The sequence below is a fragment of the Pan troglodytes genome, chromosome 9 (assembly GCF_028858775.2).
Source record: "Pan troglodytes isolate AG18354 chromosome 9, NHGRI_mPanTro3-v2.0_pri, whole genome shotgun sequence".
NCBI classification, from domain to species: Eukaryota; Metazoa; Chordata; class Mammalia; order Primates; family Hominidae; genus Pan; species Pan troglodytes.
This window is the reverse complement of record NC_072407.2, coordinates 105,111,772-105,126,120: the sequence shown is the minus strand read 5'-3', so window position 1 is coordinate 105,126,120 and position 14,349 is coordinate 105,111,772. Positions and strand designations below refer to the sequence as shown.

At 34.5% G+C, this 14,349-nt stretch overlaps 1 protein-coding gene across 9 annotated transcripts in view; it reads left to right on the top strand.

Annotated features, from left to right (window-relative positions):
• The window catches only part of DCUN1D5 (defective in cullin neddylation 1 domain containing 5), a 30,320-nt gene extending 16,918 nt beyond the window's left edge, over positions 1-13,402 (top strand). For all 9 annotated transcript variants that reach the window (XM_508726.8, XM_009424043.5, XM_063784468.1 and 6 more), the window contains 4 exons: positions 8,927-9,035; positions 9,121-9,225; positions 11,117-11,219; positions 13,062-13,402. In XM_508726.8, coding sequence (XP_508726.3) covers positions 8,927-9,035; positions 9,121-9,225; positions 11,117-11,219; positions 13,062-13,117 — 373 coding nt within the window. In that variant the 3' untranslated portion in view covers positions 13,118-13,402. The remainder of the gene's footprint in view (positions 1-8,926; positions 9,036-9,120; positions 9,226-11,116; positions 11,220-13,061) is intronic.
• The last annotated feature ends 947 nt before the right edge of the window (positions 13,403-14,349 follow it).

Below are 14,349 nucleotides of genomic sequence, written 5' to 3'. Positions count from 1 at the left end.
ATGCGCCTATAGTCCCAGCTACTCGGGAGGGTGAGGCAGAAGAATCACTTGAACCCCGGAGGCGTAGGTTGCAGTGAGCTGAGATTGCACCTCTGCACTCCAGCCTGGGCGACAGAGTGAGACTCCATCTCAAAAAAAAAAACTTTTTAAAAGTACACTTGGACTTGCCTATAAGGAAAATAATCAGAGGCCAGAAATGATGAGTGATGGTGATTACATAGAGATCTATGGAGCTGACATTTACCCTGAAGAAACCTACCTATTCCTAGTCACCTAGGGTCTGGTTGTTGACATGTCATGCATGTTGAGAACAGAGGACACATTTCAAGCAAGACCTTAATAGGATGGGAATCAGATTAAAAACATTGATGACAAACTTATGCAATAAATGGAAATTTGATAACCTGGGCCTGGTTTTACATACAATTAGAGGTAAAGGCTTCTACCTGAGAGAATTCCTAGTCCTCCATCTTCTGTCTTGCAGATTTGGGGCTGGAATTCACTATCTGACCCAAGCCAAAAATGTGTTTTAGAATAAGACTCCCCTGTTTGTAATGGAAACAGTTCTTCCATAGAGAAATTTTACACAAACCTCAATTTTTGCAGAAAAAGGTTCCATGATCACTAGTTTATAATCAGAAATCACTAAACATTGAGAAATCAATCTTAAAAAATGAACTTGAGAATCAGACCCTTTAAGATTAATTTATGAATTGTCAATTTCTGCATAAGACAACTCTGTGGTTACAGAAAAGAGAATGGTCTCAGATATCAGACTCCGAATAATTAAATTTCTGAAAGTGAAAAACAGCAGATTAAAAACTCCTGGGCGTGGTGGCTCACGCCTGTAATCCCAGCACTTTGGGAGGCTGAGATGGGCCAATCACGAGGTCAAGAGATTGAGACCATCCTGGCCAACATGGTGAAACCCTGTCTCTACTAAAAATACAAAAATTAGCTGGATGTGGTGATGCACGCCCATAGTCCCAGCTACTAGGGAGGCTAAGGCAGGAGAATCGCTTGAACCAGGGAGGTGGAGGTTGTGACCTGAGATTGCACCACTGCACTCCAGCCTGGGGACAGAGCGAGACTCAATCTTAAAACAAACAAACAAACAAACACTCAGCAGATGAGATAGAAAGAAGATAATGTAGTTGACTTGTAAGGATCAGTGATCTACGATATCTAAGGAGATTAGTGCAGAGAGGCAGAAGGGGAATGTGAAAGAGATGCTAAGGAACATGGAAGATAAATTTTTTTACTGTTGAATTTTCAGAGTTTGCTGATACTAGTCTTTTGTTGAATGTGTGTTTTGCAAACATTTTCTTACATTCTATAACTTCTTTCATTCCTGTAACAAGGTCTTTTGCAGAGCAAAAGTTTTTGATGATGTCCAGTTTATTAGTTTTTCCTTTTATGGAGTGTACTTTTTTTTGAGAATCTCACTCTGTTGCACCCCAGTGAGTTGTCTCACTCACAGGTTGCACTGCAACCTGTGCTGCGATCTTGGCTCACTTCAACCTTCACCTCCTGGGTTCAAGCGATCCTCCCACATCAGCCCCCCGAGTAGCCACACATGCATGTGCCACCATACCTGGCTAATTTTTCTATTTTTTAGTAGTGACAGGGTTTCACCATGTTGGCCAGGCTGGTCTCAAAATCCTGACCTCAAGTGATCTGCCCGCCTGAGCCTCCAAAAATGTTGGGATTACAGACATGAGCCCCCGCCTCAGTTTTGATGTACTTTTGATTGTACTTTTGATGTCAAGTCTAAGAATTATTTGCCTAGCCTTATATCATGATAATTTTCTCATGTATTTTTCTAGAAGCCTTCCATTATTAAATTTTACATGTAAGTCGGTGCATTTTGAATTAATTTCTGTAAAAGCTATGTAAATGTTGGACATATTTGTGTACATTTATTTCTGGGTTCTCTGTTCCGCTGATGTGTCTTAACCTTCTGCTAGTACCACACAGCCTGGATTACTGTAGCTAAATAGTAAGTCTTGAAATCAGGTAGACTTATGCATCCTGTTTCAAAATTGTTTTAGGTATTCTAGTGTATTTGCTTTTCCATATAAATTTTAGAATAATCTTTTCTTTACAAAAATATCTTGCTGAGATTTTGGTTAAACAGCATATAAATTTGGGGACAATTGACATTTTTACTGTTTTGATTCTTTGAATACTCTTAATATTCCTGATATTGGTAATTTTTGTTTTCTCTCTTTTTTTGTCAGTCTTGCTTTGAATACTGGAAGATAGTAATGTCTCTTCATTTTTTTAGGTATTTGATTTTTTTCATCAGTTTTGTGTAGTTTTCAGCATATACGTCCTGTACATCTTTTTTTAGAATTACACCTAAGTATTTTATTTTTACTTCAACCTGTTGTAAATGGTATTTTACATTTTAGTGTCCACATGTTCATTACTAATATATAGAAATACAATTGATTTTTATGTTTATCTTGTATCCTGTGACCTTGCTGAACTCACCTGTTCGTTCTAAGATGTTTTCTGTATAGACCTTGGATTTTCTACATAGTCATGTCATCTAGAAATAGGGACAGTTTATTTCTCTTTTCTGATCTATATATCTTTTATTTATTATTATACTTCAAGTTCTAGGGTACATGTGCACAACGTGCAGGTTTGTTACATATGTATACATGTGCCATGTTGGTGTGCTGCACCCGTTAGCTCGTCGTTTACGTTAGGTATATATCCTAATGCTATCCCTCCCCCCACCCCCCGACAGGCCCCGGTGTGTGATGTTCCCCACCCTGTGTCCAAGTGTTCTCATTGTTCAGTTCCCACCTATGAGTGAGAACATGCAGTGTTTGGTTTTCTGTCCTGTGATAGTTTGCTCAGAATGATGGTTTCTAGCTTCATCCCTGTCCCTACAAAGGACATGAACTCATCCTTTTTTATGGCTGGATAGTATTCCATGGTGTGTATGTGCCACATTTTCTTAATCCAGTCTATCATTGATGGACATTTGGGATGGTTCCAAGTCTTTACTATTGTGAATAGTGGCACAGTAAACATACGTGTGCATATGTCTTTATAGCAGCATGATTTATAATCCTTTGGGTATATGCCCAGTAATGGGATGGCTGGGTCAAATGGTATTTCTAGTTCTAGATCCTTGAGGAATCACCACACTGTCTTCCACAATGGTTGAACTAGTTTACAGTCCCACCAACAGTGTAAAAGCATTCCTATTTCTCCACATCCTCTCCTATTTCTTTTTTTTGACTTATTACATGAGCTAGAACTTCTACCACTATGTCGATAAGAGTGGAAAGAGTAGGCATCTTTTCCTTGTTCCCCATCTTAGAGAGAAAACGTTGGCTTTCACTGTTATGTTACCTGTAAGTTACTTATTTATGCTCTACGAAGTTGAGGACACTCCCCTCTATTTTTTTTTTTTCTGAGTTTTATCATGAATGGATGTTAAATTTTTAAAGTGCTTTTTCTGTATTAAATGATAAAATTATGTGGCTTTTTTTTGTATTTGCCTGGTTTTGGTATCAAGGTAATACTGGCTTTATTAAATAAATTTTTCTTTTTTTAAATATTTTAAATTTTCTTAATCTTTTATGTTTTGAGAGAGATTATGTGGGAATAAGTCTTTAAAGGTTTGGTATAATTCTGTAGTGAAACCATCTGTTCCTGGAGTTTCTTTTTTGAAAGTTTAAAAATTTTGAGTTCAATTTTGTTAATAATAACAGGTCTACTCAGACTACTGTATATTGTATGTGTTGTGGTAGTTTGTGTTTTTCAAGGAACTTATTGGTCCATTTCATCCAAGTTTTGATGTAGAAAAATCGTTATATATGTAGAATTTTTATATCTATGTAAAAATCTGTATAAAATCTCATATAAAATATTTACATAGATATAGATTATATCTATATAAATCAATAGATATAAAATATCTATAGATTATAGATCATATAGATATAGAGTATATAAAATTATATAGATATAGATTATACCTGTATAAAAATCTTTATATGTGTAGAAAAATTTGTGTGTGTAGAGAGTTGTTCATTGTGATCCCTTACTATCATACATTGTATATGTTCATTGTGTATCCCTTACTATGCTTTTGATAGCTGTGGGTCTGTAATAATACCCCATTTCATTCCTGATATGGGTAATTTTTGTCTTCTTTTTTTTGTCAGTCTTGTTAGAGAATTGTCAATTTTATTGATCTTTTCAATGTGCTTTGTTGCATTGATTTTTCTGTTTTCAATTTCAGCAGTTTCTGCTCTTATTTACTTTGTCCTGTTTGGTTTGTTTATTTTGCCTTTCTTTTTCTGGGTTCTAGAGGTACAAGCTTAGATTGTTGATTAAGGCTTTTTCTTTTTTCTAATGTGTGTATTTAGCACTATAAATTTCCTTCTCAGTACTGCCGTATTTGTATGTCAACATTTTGATGTGTTGTATTTTCATTTAGTTTAATGTATTTTCTGTTTTCCCTTGAGACTTAACTCTCCCATAGATTATTTAGGTGTTTGCTGTTTAGTTTCCAAGTGTTTGGAGATTTTGCCATTAACTTTCTGTTATTGATTTCTAGTTTGATTCCATTGTTGTCAGAGAACACATTCTTTTTTATTTCAGTTATTTTTACTCTGTTAAGGGGTTTATGTCTCCGGATTGGTCTGTCTTGTTTTATGTTTTGTGGGCACTTGAAAAGAATGTGTATTCTGTTGTCTTTGAATGGAGTAGTCTACTAAGTTCAGCTAGATCCTGTTGGTTGATGATGTTAAATTCTCTGTGTTTGTTGAATTCTATCTAGTGTTTCTATCAATTGCTGGAAAAGGGGTGGTGAAATATCCAACTATAATTATGAATTTATTTCTCTTTTCAGTGCCTCTTCACACATTTAGTTTTTACTTCACACATTTTGCAGCTCTATTGTTTAATGTGTATAGGATTGCTTAGAATTGTTTAGGATTGCTATGTCTTTCTGATGGATTGACCCTTTTATTATAATATGATTATCCACTCTGTTCTGATCATTTTCTTTGCTCTGAAGTTGCTCTAAGTCTATTTTAATATCATCTAATGTAGAAAGCCACTTCCTGCTTTCTTTTAATATTTCTGTGAGATATTATTTTCCATTGTTTCACTTTCAACCTGCGTATACTATTTGAAGTTAAAGTTTCTTCTAGACAGCATATGTTTGGGTCATGCTTTTTTTAATCCACTCTGTCTTATTGGTGTATTTAGACTACTCACTGTCATGTAATTATGGATATGGGGCTTAAGGCTACCTTGTATTTTACAGTTCAAAAATTTCCATTTGGTTCTTTTTTTATATCTTATATTTCTTTGTCCTTGGACTTTTTTTTTTGCTGAGACTTTATATTTTTTCATTTTTCTATTACGTTTTTGATTACTTGTTGAAGCATTTGTGTGATAGCTAATTTAAAATGTGTCAGATAATTCTGAACATCTCTGTCATTTTGGTGGTTGCAAGTATTGATTGTGCTTTTGCATTCCATTTGAGATCTTGGTTTGACAAGTGATTTTTTAAATTGAAACCTGGATATTTTGGGTAGTATATTATGAAACTCTGGATCTCTGGATCGTATTTAAAGCTTCAGTTTTAGCTAGCTTACTCTAATGCTATTCTGGCAAGAGAAATCAGGGCTGCCACCTTATTACTGCCAGGTACAGGTAGAAATTGAATTTTCTACTCTGCATTCATTAACATCTAAGGAAGGATATCCCTTGTGACTGCTGGGCAGGGATGAGAGTTCTGGGTTCCCACTACGCTTTTACTGATGCTTTCTTGTCTGAAAGGGATAGGAGTGCCTTGTTACCACTGGGTGATGGTGAAAGCCCTGACTCTTCACTAGGCCTCCTCTATGTCAACCTAGGGCAGAAGAGGATTGGCTGCTTGTTACTACCTGGCAAGAGCAGAAGTTCATGTTACCTGTGTGGTTTCGATTTCCACCAGCATTGTAGGAGTTGAGAGAGAGGCTTTATTATATCCTGGTAAGGGTGGACATTTTAGGTCCCCATTCAGTCTTTGCTGGCATTGGTGGGAGTTGGGCCATAGTTTTTTCAGTGGTTTTTAACTGGAGTAGAGTGTTTGTTTTCTAAGAGTTTTCTGTTTTGTGAGTCTCCTCCTTTCTTTGTCTTTTGGTTAGAGAAAAGGCAGGGTTTTATTGGGGCTTTTTGTCTGCCCCCATTGGTGTTTCTGGTTACTAGCCTCTTCAGCTCCAAGTTTGGAATATATTAGGCAAAAAGAAACCCAGAGAACTCACCACCATGTAGTTCCTCAGGTTTCCACCTTTCAGGGTCTTGTGTTTATTTTCTATATAATGTTCAGGGATTTTAGTTGTACCTAGGAGAGAGTGAGTGTGAAAAGTTCATTGACTGCATCCCACTCAAGTTAGTGCCTCTTTTATCTGCACCACTTTAGAATCAAACTCTTTGAAAGCATTCATCTATACTTATTTTCTCCAGTTCCACTCTTTTCATTCTCTCTTAAACCTGTGCCAGTAAAATTTCTATCCCTATCACTCCTTCAAAACAGTTCTCGTCAAGGTGTCATATACAAGTAAATACTGAAAGCAAAAATATGCATGTATTTTTGAACTGTAAGATCTTTTTTTTTTTAATTTTTAGGTTTGGGGGTACATGTGAAGCTTTGTTACATAGGTAAAGTAGTGTCAGAGGGGTTGATTGTGCAGATTATTTCATTCCCCAGGTATTAAGCCTAGTACTCAACAGTTATCTTTTATGCCCCTCTCTCTTCTCCCACCCTCCACCTTCAAGTAGACCCCAGTGTCTGTTGTTTCCTTCTTTGTGTTCATAAGTTCACATCATTTAGCTCCCACGTATAAGTGAGAACATGTGATATTTGGTTTTCCAGCATTAGCTTGCTAAGGATAATGACCTCTAGCACCATCCATGTTCCCGCAAAATATATGATCGTGTTCTTTTTTTATGGCTGCTTAGTATTCCATAGTGTACATATACCATGGTGTATATGTATTTTCTTTGTCCAATCCATCACTGATGGGCATTTAGGTTGCTTCCATGTCTTTGCTATTGTGAATAGTGCTGCAATGAACATTCACCTGCATATCTTTATGGTAGGATGATTTATATTCCTCTGGGTATATATCCAATAATGGGATTGCTGGATCGAATGATAGTTCTACAAACAATACTTATCAAAACTTGTGGTTGCAGCTAAAGTTGTATTAAGAGGGAAATTATAGCCTTAAATACTATATTAAATTAATTAAATTCTGGTAAGATTGGTCAAGAAAAACAACAAAAAAGGGATGAAGATAAATAATGCTAATGCAAATTAGAAAATGTTATAAATTTTAATCATATTTAAATAAACTTATATGTAAAATAATCAGTTATGAGAAAAGTATGGGACCAAAACATTCAAAAAGAAATAGAAAATCTGAATGGCCCTATGGCCATTAAAAATGTTGGTTTATTAGTTAAAAGTTTTCCTTCCCTCAATACTCACCTGAGTTTGGACAGATGCTAATTTCAGGGTTACATAAGCTTTTTCAAAAAACGGGGCGGGGGGTGGAAAAGCAGCAATTCTCTTTTCATTTTCTGAGTCTTATGTACTACAATCTTGTTAAAAAAACTAGCAAGGAGAGTAAGAATGAAACTTACAAGCTAGTCTCACTTAGGAACCTAGCAAAACAACCCCAAAATCCAGCAATGTATAAAACAGATAACATGACCAAATTTGACTTATTCTAGAAATGCAAGGTTTAATTAATATTAGAAAATTGTCCAAAATATTTACACATTAATGAAATTATGTTACTACACATTATAGGCCTTTGTGTTATTGATTTAGTATAGTCTTAGTTAAATCTGAGAATGCCAGGTGGCTGGAGAGCATGTTGAATAACTAAAATTCAGTTTTGAGTGGAATACTGTGGACCACAGTAGATGGCACAATTAATTTGATTAAAGGGAGTCAGATGGTCTCTCAGAGGTGGCAAAATGTGAGTTAGGTCTTGATGAATAATATTTTTATCAGCATGTTTGAGATTTCAAGTGGAAATAATGGGTGCTGAAGCATGGCAGTGGCATTTGGGAATGGTAAGTGATATAATTAGAGCATGGTAAGGTTATCAGGAAGTGGCAGGAGATGAAATTAGAGATTTGTGCCAAATTGTGAAAGGCCTTGACTGCCTTGCTTCTTGCTAAACAGTGGAATTTATCAACCCGTTGAGACAAAGTCAGTTAAGATTTTTGAGCCTTCCATATATTTAGCTGCTTATATTTAATGTCTTGTCTTTAAAAATAACACATATGACTTGTTGTTTGCATGCTTTTGCATATATAACTTATTTGAAGTTAGGTGCTTCTACTGATTGACTTTGACTTTTTGTTCACAAAAATATAGGGATCTCGATTTATGACTGGACCACTTAATATAATGTATTAATTTGCACTGTGTTATATCCTAAACTTTTAAAACTACTCATGACTAATGTCTTTCACCAAACTGTTACCTACGAACTTTCTAAAGAAATATGTGACAAAGGCATGATTAGTTTCATTTGCTCTGCCATTTTTAGCTGTATATGTGATAAAACATGTTTTAATACATCTCTTTTTAACTTCGATTTTATTTGGAATTTTTGAATGAGTTGTTTGTTTGTTTTTAAGCAAAGTAATTGGAGTGAACTTTCTTTGATTCCCAGGTTTTCTTTTTTCCCCTTTTTTCTTTTTTTATTGCATTGGTAGATGCAAGGCAAGAAATTTATTACTCTAAATTTGTGACTCAGAATTTTAAAACTAAATTAACTTCATAAATGCGCTCACTTTTTTCTTAATGCATTACGTCTAACCCCCAGTGATACTTTTATTTGATTTTCTTGATTATGTAATTTGTTTGATATTTCTTTTATTTAAGGTGTGACTGCACAGAAAAGTTACAAAACAAATTTGACTTTTTGCGCTCACAGTTGAATGATATTTCGTCATTTAAGAATATCTACAGATATGCCTTTGATTTTGCAAGGGTAGGTGCAATTTTCTTGTTTTGTTGTTTTAATAGCTTTTCATCTTGAGACCACACTTAGGAAAACTTTTTCACTTATATTTTAGGATAAAGATCAGAGAAGCCTTGATATTGATACTGCTAAATCTATGTTAGCTCTTCTGCTTGGGAGGACATGGCCACTGTTTTCAGTATTTTACCAGTACCTGGAGGTACGTATGTTTTTTCGAATTTTGAAAATATTATTTTAAAACTTAATCTGAAAGTTATACTTTTGAGGAACAAGTAGATTTTTAATAGTATGCTTTAAAAAAACTTTAGAGAAAAAATTCTAAAATATGTACATATCAGTTGTTATTTTTAGATAGAAGTTCATGTTTATTAATATATTTTGTACCTAAGATACTTTCAATCCTACCCCCCAGCCCCCCAAATAAAAGAAACCTCCAAGAAATACATTGTATCACAGACATTTGTCTTGCAGAATTAGTTTCTCGGGGTTTTCGTAAGAGAGAGTTAATGCTAGTACACAAATCTTTAAGCTTCTAAATCTGATTTTCTTCTTTTGTTACACAGGGTCTTAAGCTGAAATGTACATAAGAGAACCAATTTAGTAATAAAACTTTCCTTTTCTACTTAGGCTCAATCTAAAGAAACAGAATAAAGCTATTAATATTTTATGTCCACAAATATGAGAATGGCTATAATAGTATACTTAAATATGCTGGTTACTAAAAAAATGTAAGCTGAAATGATGACGTGTTCTTTTAGAAGGTTTATCATAGCAACTACTATAGGCAGTGATTCTAAGAAGATGCTATTCTTTTTTTCCATTGCTTTGTCTAGTTTTTTTTTTTTTTTAATGTTTTTGTGCCTTTGTAATTCTAGGGTTATTGGTATAGTTCTCACCATATCTTGAATACAGATGCTTTTTCCTTTGGAAATAATTTCTCATAAAGCACATTGCTTATAGCTGCTTCCCTTTTCCCAGAGTAGTAAAAGTTGTGATACAAGACAGTGATATCAGCTGGGCGTGGTGGCACACGCCTGTAATCCCAGCACTTTGGGAGGCCAAGGCAGGCAGATCACTTGAGGCCAGGAGTTCGAGACCAGCCTGGCCAACATGGTGAATCCCCGTCTCTACTAAAAATACAAAAAAAAAATTAGCTGGGTGTGGTGGTTGGCGCCTGTAGTCCCAGCTACTCGGGAGGCTGAGGCACGAGAATTGCTTGAACCAGGGAGGTGGAGGTTGCAGTAAGCTGAGATTGCACCACTACACTCCAGCCTGGGTGACAGAACGAGACTCTGTCTCAGAAAAAAAAAAAAGAGACAATGATATGAAAAGGTCTTACATGAATGAGTTTTACGCATGATTCAATCTGTAAGTCCTATAAATTATTTTTGATGGATGGTATCTATTTTCTTCCTATTAGTAGTTTTGGGCAAAAATAAATTTAACCGAATGTAAAAATATTCAGCTCTATGGGGAGCTGAGAAGAACTAAATATTTTCAGACACTTGTTATGTGCAGGTTGTTTGGCATATATTTTTAAAAATCTTTATAATACCATTTTGAATTAAATTCTATCCCCATTTAACAAATGAGGAGGTGGTTTCTATTCTTAAGTAACTTTCCCAAAATCACTCAATTAAGTGGCAAGGGTGGGATTTAAATCGAAGCCTATACTCTTTCACTTGTTTCCAAAGATGCCAAACTCAAAATGTGGCTAAACAGTAAATCTTGAGCAAAGAAATGATTTACTAGGAAGCAGCACAATAGAACATACTGGATGTAGGAAATGTTATATATCTTGATCTCATTGGTGGTAACACAAGTATATACATATGTAAAAGTTAGTTTTATCCTTACTGTTAGTACTCAGTGCTCTTATTATTCCTCAAAAATGAAAAAAAAAGTAAAAAATAGATTATGTTAATATATAAATGCCCATGAGGAATCTCTTAGAAACACAAATAATTAAAAAAATAGTAAATGTTTTAGAAAAAACCAAATCACAAAAACAGTTAAAACTTAGTTTACTAAATTGAGTAAATGATGTTTGTTTAAATATTTAAATACAAATATTTAAATCATTTTTGCAGCAATCAAAGTATCGTGTTATGAACAAAGATCAATGGTACAATGTATTAGAATTCAGCAGAACAGTCCATGCTGATCTTAGTAACTATGATGAAGATGGTGCTTGTAAGTATAACATAACATGTTCCTTTGAAAACAAAATTTCCAAAAATATTAAATGAGAGTATGCATTTGTGTAGTATTAGCATAGAGGTTTTAAACTTTGTAATAGTAACTTATTTAATTGTGTGAGGGATTGTGGGAGAAGTAGAGAGAGAGCTTAGATTCAGCAGTATTATATAAAATCTATGCTGGTAAATGAAATGTTTTCAGTTCCTCGGCAACCAAACATTTTAGCTAAATTTAAATTATAATTTTTGCATCCAGAAGCTAAAATTCAGCTTTGTTTCTGTCTTTCCTGGCATTTGCCTATGGAAGAAAAGTACAGTCATGATTTTAAAAATATAACAGCAAAACAATCAGCCACAATAGAAAAAGCTTTAACATTATTGTAATATTATGCTACCCATTAACAATATGGCAAATAATGTCAGTATAACTTCTCTCTGAAAACTATAAATTGATTTTGAGCAAACTGATAGTGAAATAGTTATAATTTTTCAATTCTTCAAGTTAAAATATCTGTCCATACTCCTCCATGGAAAGGCTAGAATGCCATAAAACAGGATTTTGAAATAATGATAAATTAATTAGATAAACCAAGTTAATTCTGTAGAACTATAAATTTTTTTCAGTTCCAACCACCATTTTGGTTGGTTGCATGTGTTTTCAGTGTTCAGAAGGGTTACAAGGAAGGGTACATTCCTATAAACTTAAACTGAAATTATACACTTTTTTCTGTGACACTGAAAAAATAAAATAACAGAAGAAGGGATAACTTTATTTCTTCCCACATATATTTTGTCCTCTCTCTACAAGATGGTATAAAATTTAGTATTATTTTAAAGAAATAATACCTAGCAGCAGTAACCTGGCAGCCCAAAGGCTGTATATGGCCCGTAGATGTGTATATTTATGTATTTTGTATCAGCATTTAAAACTAGGAGATTTTGTATTAAAATACAACTTTTAGATTTGTTGGAAAAATTTAAAAAGTCTGACAAAACTGTACCTTTATAGTACTCCTTTATAGGAGTCAGAGGCTGGAGTCAAGTGTTAACTGTGTTGGACTTGCTTTTCAGTTTGACAGTTCATGGTATGCCAACACCTAGGCTGTTTTTCAGTTGCCATTTATTATCATATGTGCTCTGCTGCTTTTCTTACGGTAGAGAAACATGTCTGTCAAAAGCAATGGAAAAAGACCACCAGAGGATTATGTGTTTTAAGAAGAATAAAGCAAGCATATTTCTTTGTGGCAGTGATTTTTTTCCTACATTTAAACAAAATAAACACTGAGCTCATTTAAACTGCCTACTTGGCTCTGTCAGCAAATGAGTTTGGACCTCCCCTACATTATAAAAATATATGTTTTAGAATAGTACTTAGCTCATTAATTAGATATTCATTAGGCACTTGCTTTGTGTTCAGCTTTGTACTACATCCTGTTATTGGAATAAAGTAAGTCTCTATTATGGCTGATCCCTCTCAACAAGCTTGTACACTTCTTGGGGAGGCAACATAGAAATATTACCTTCAACACTTTTCAGATTGTTTCATAATTAAATGCCAGAATGCTATGGACACTTAGAAAAAGGGAGAGATTTGTATTGACTCAGTTACTGGAGGGTTCATGAAACACCTTGAGAAGGAAGTTGCTATAGATACCATTGTTCCTTGTGTCTTTAAGGGCAAAAAAGAAAAGGCTAATAAGAAAGCACCATTAAATGGAATAAGGTGTCTAGAAGCAGAACACCCAAAGAAAGGAAGGGTCATTCCTCTGTCATTGCAGAGCTCGTGGGGAGAGATGAGTTCACTGAATTCTGACAAAAATGGTTTCTTTTTTTCTAGGGCCTGTTCTTCTTGATGAATTTGTTGAGTGGCAAAAAGTCCGTCAGACATCATAGCAAGAACTATGTGAAGAAAATGCAAACCTTTCAATTCCCACGTGTATGCAAGCTAATGTGATGAGGGGGAAAACAATCCAACGGGTGCATTTTCATTCATATGAAAGACTTCTCATAGTACTTTTTTTTCCTTTTTTTAAAGGAGGTTTTTCTTGTTACATGTGATGGGCATTGAGCCACACCTCTTCTTAGACTGAATATTGAAGTTTTTGTTTTGAGTTATGTTTATAACATTTATTTCAGAACAATAAAGATTCAGATTTGTGACAAAGGCCTTAAAGTGAAGATGTCCCTTGAGTGTCAGAGTGGTATTTATTTTTGTAAATTTGAATTTTTTGATTTTTGAGGTTCCAATTCACCATGAATTTACAGAATTTTCAAGATTTTAAACAGTCTTAATATTTGGCAACATAGTCTGCTGATGGTATGGCTCATTATAGTCATCTCTGCACAATTTGGAAGACTGTTGGCCTTGACTTCTGGGATAATGATTTGCTGATGCAGCTAATAAACATTTCTAGGTATTGGAAAAATGCTCCTACTTTTAGCTCTGGGTTTCTATAAAAGCTGCCAAGGTCTTATGCAGATGTCTTATCTCAGAGAGCTTAGAATTGGAAAGATTATGTCCAGTTGTTTTGTTTTCTAAAAAAGTTGTATTATTAAGTTGTATCATCATTATTATTGTTGATAATAGCATATTTATATTTTTAACTGTCATTATATAGGGAATTTTGTTTAAAGCACTTTTTTTTTTTTTGCCTTAAGGGAACGTTAGCTGTGATATGGATTTAATTAAGATACACATAGGAAAGGAAGACAATAGAATAAGGAATCATGAGAGAACTCTGGGTATAATTGTGCACAACTCAATAGAGCCATTTACGTTGGTAGTATTGCAGATTGCTAATTATCACAATTTTCTGCCTGTTGGTAATCAAGTGTCTTGAGGAAAGGGAAAGCTTTCCTAATTCATGTAAAAGGCACTTTTGTACTAGCAGCAGGCCTGTTTGTACATTCCTTTTCAAACCATCCAGTATCCCAGTGATATGAAAACTTTGTTCATATTCATAGCCCAGTCACAACTTCAGAAACATTTCTAGTGTCATTGTTTGAGTAGAGAGAAGTAAAGAGGTTATTTTTCCATAATAAGGGAGTGTTTCTATTAGGATTTAAGGTAAAGGTTGATTTTTCAGTGGTGAACTTGTTTAAAGAATGATTTCTCCATATTGATT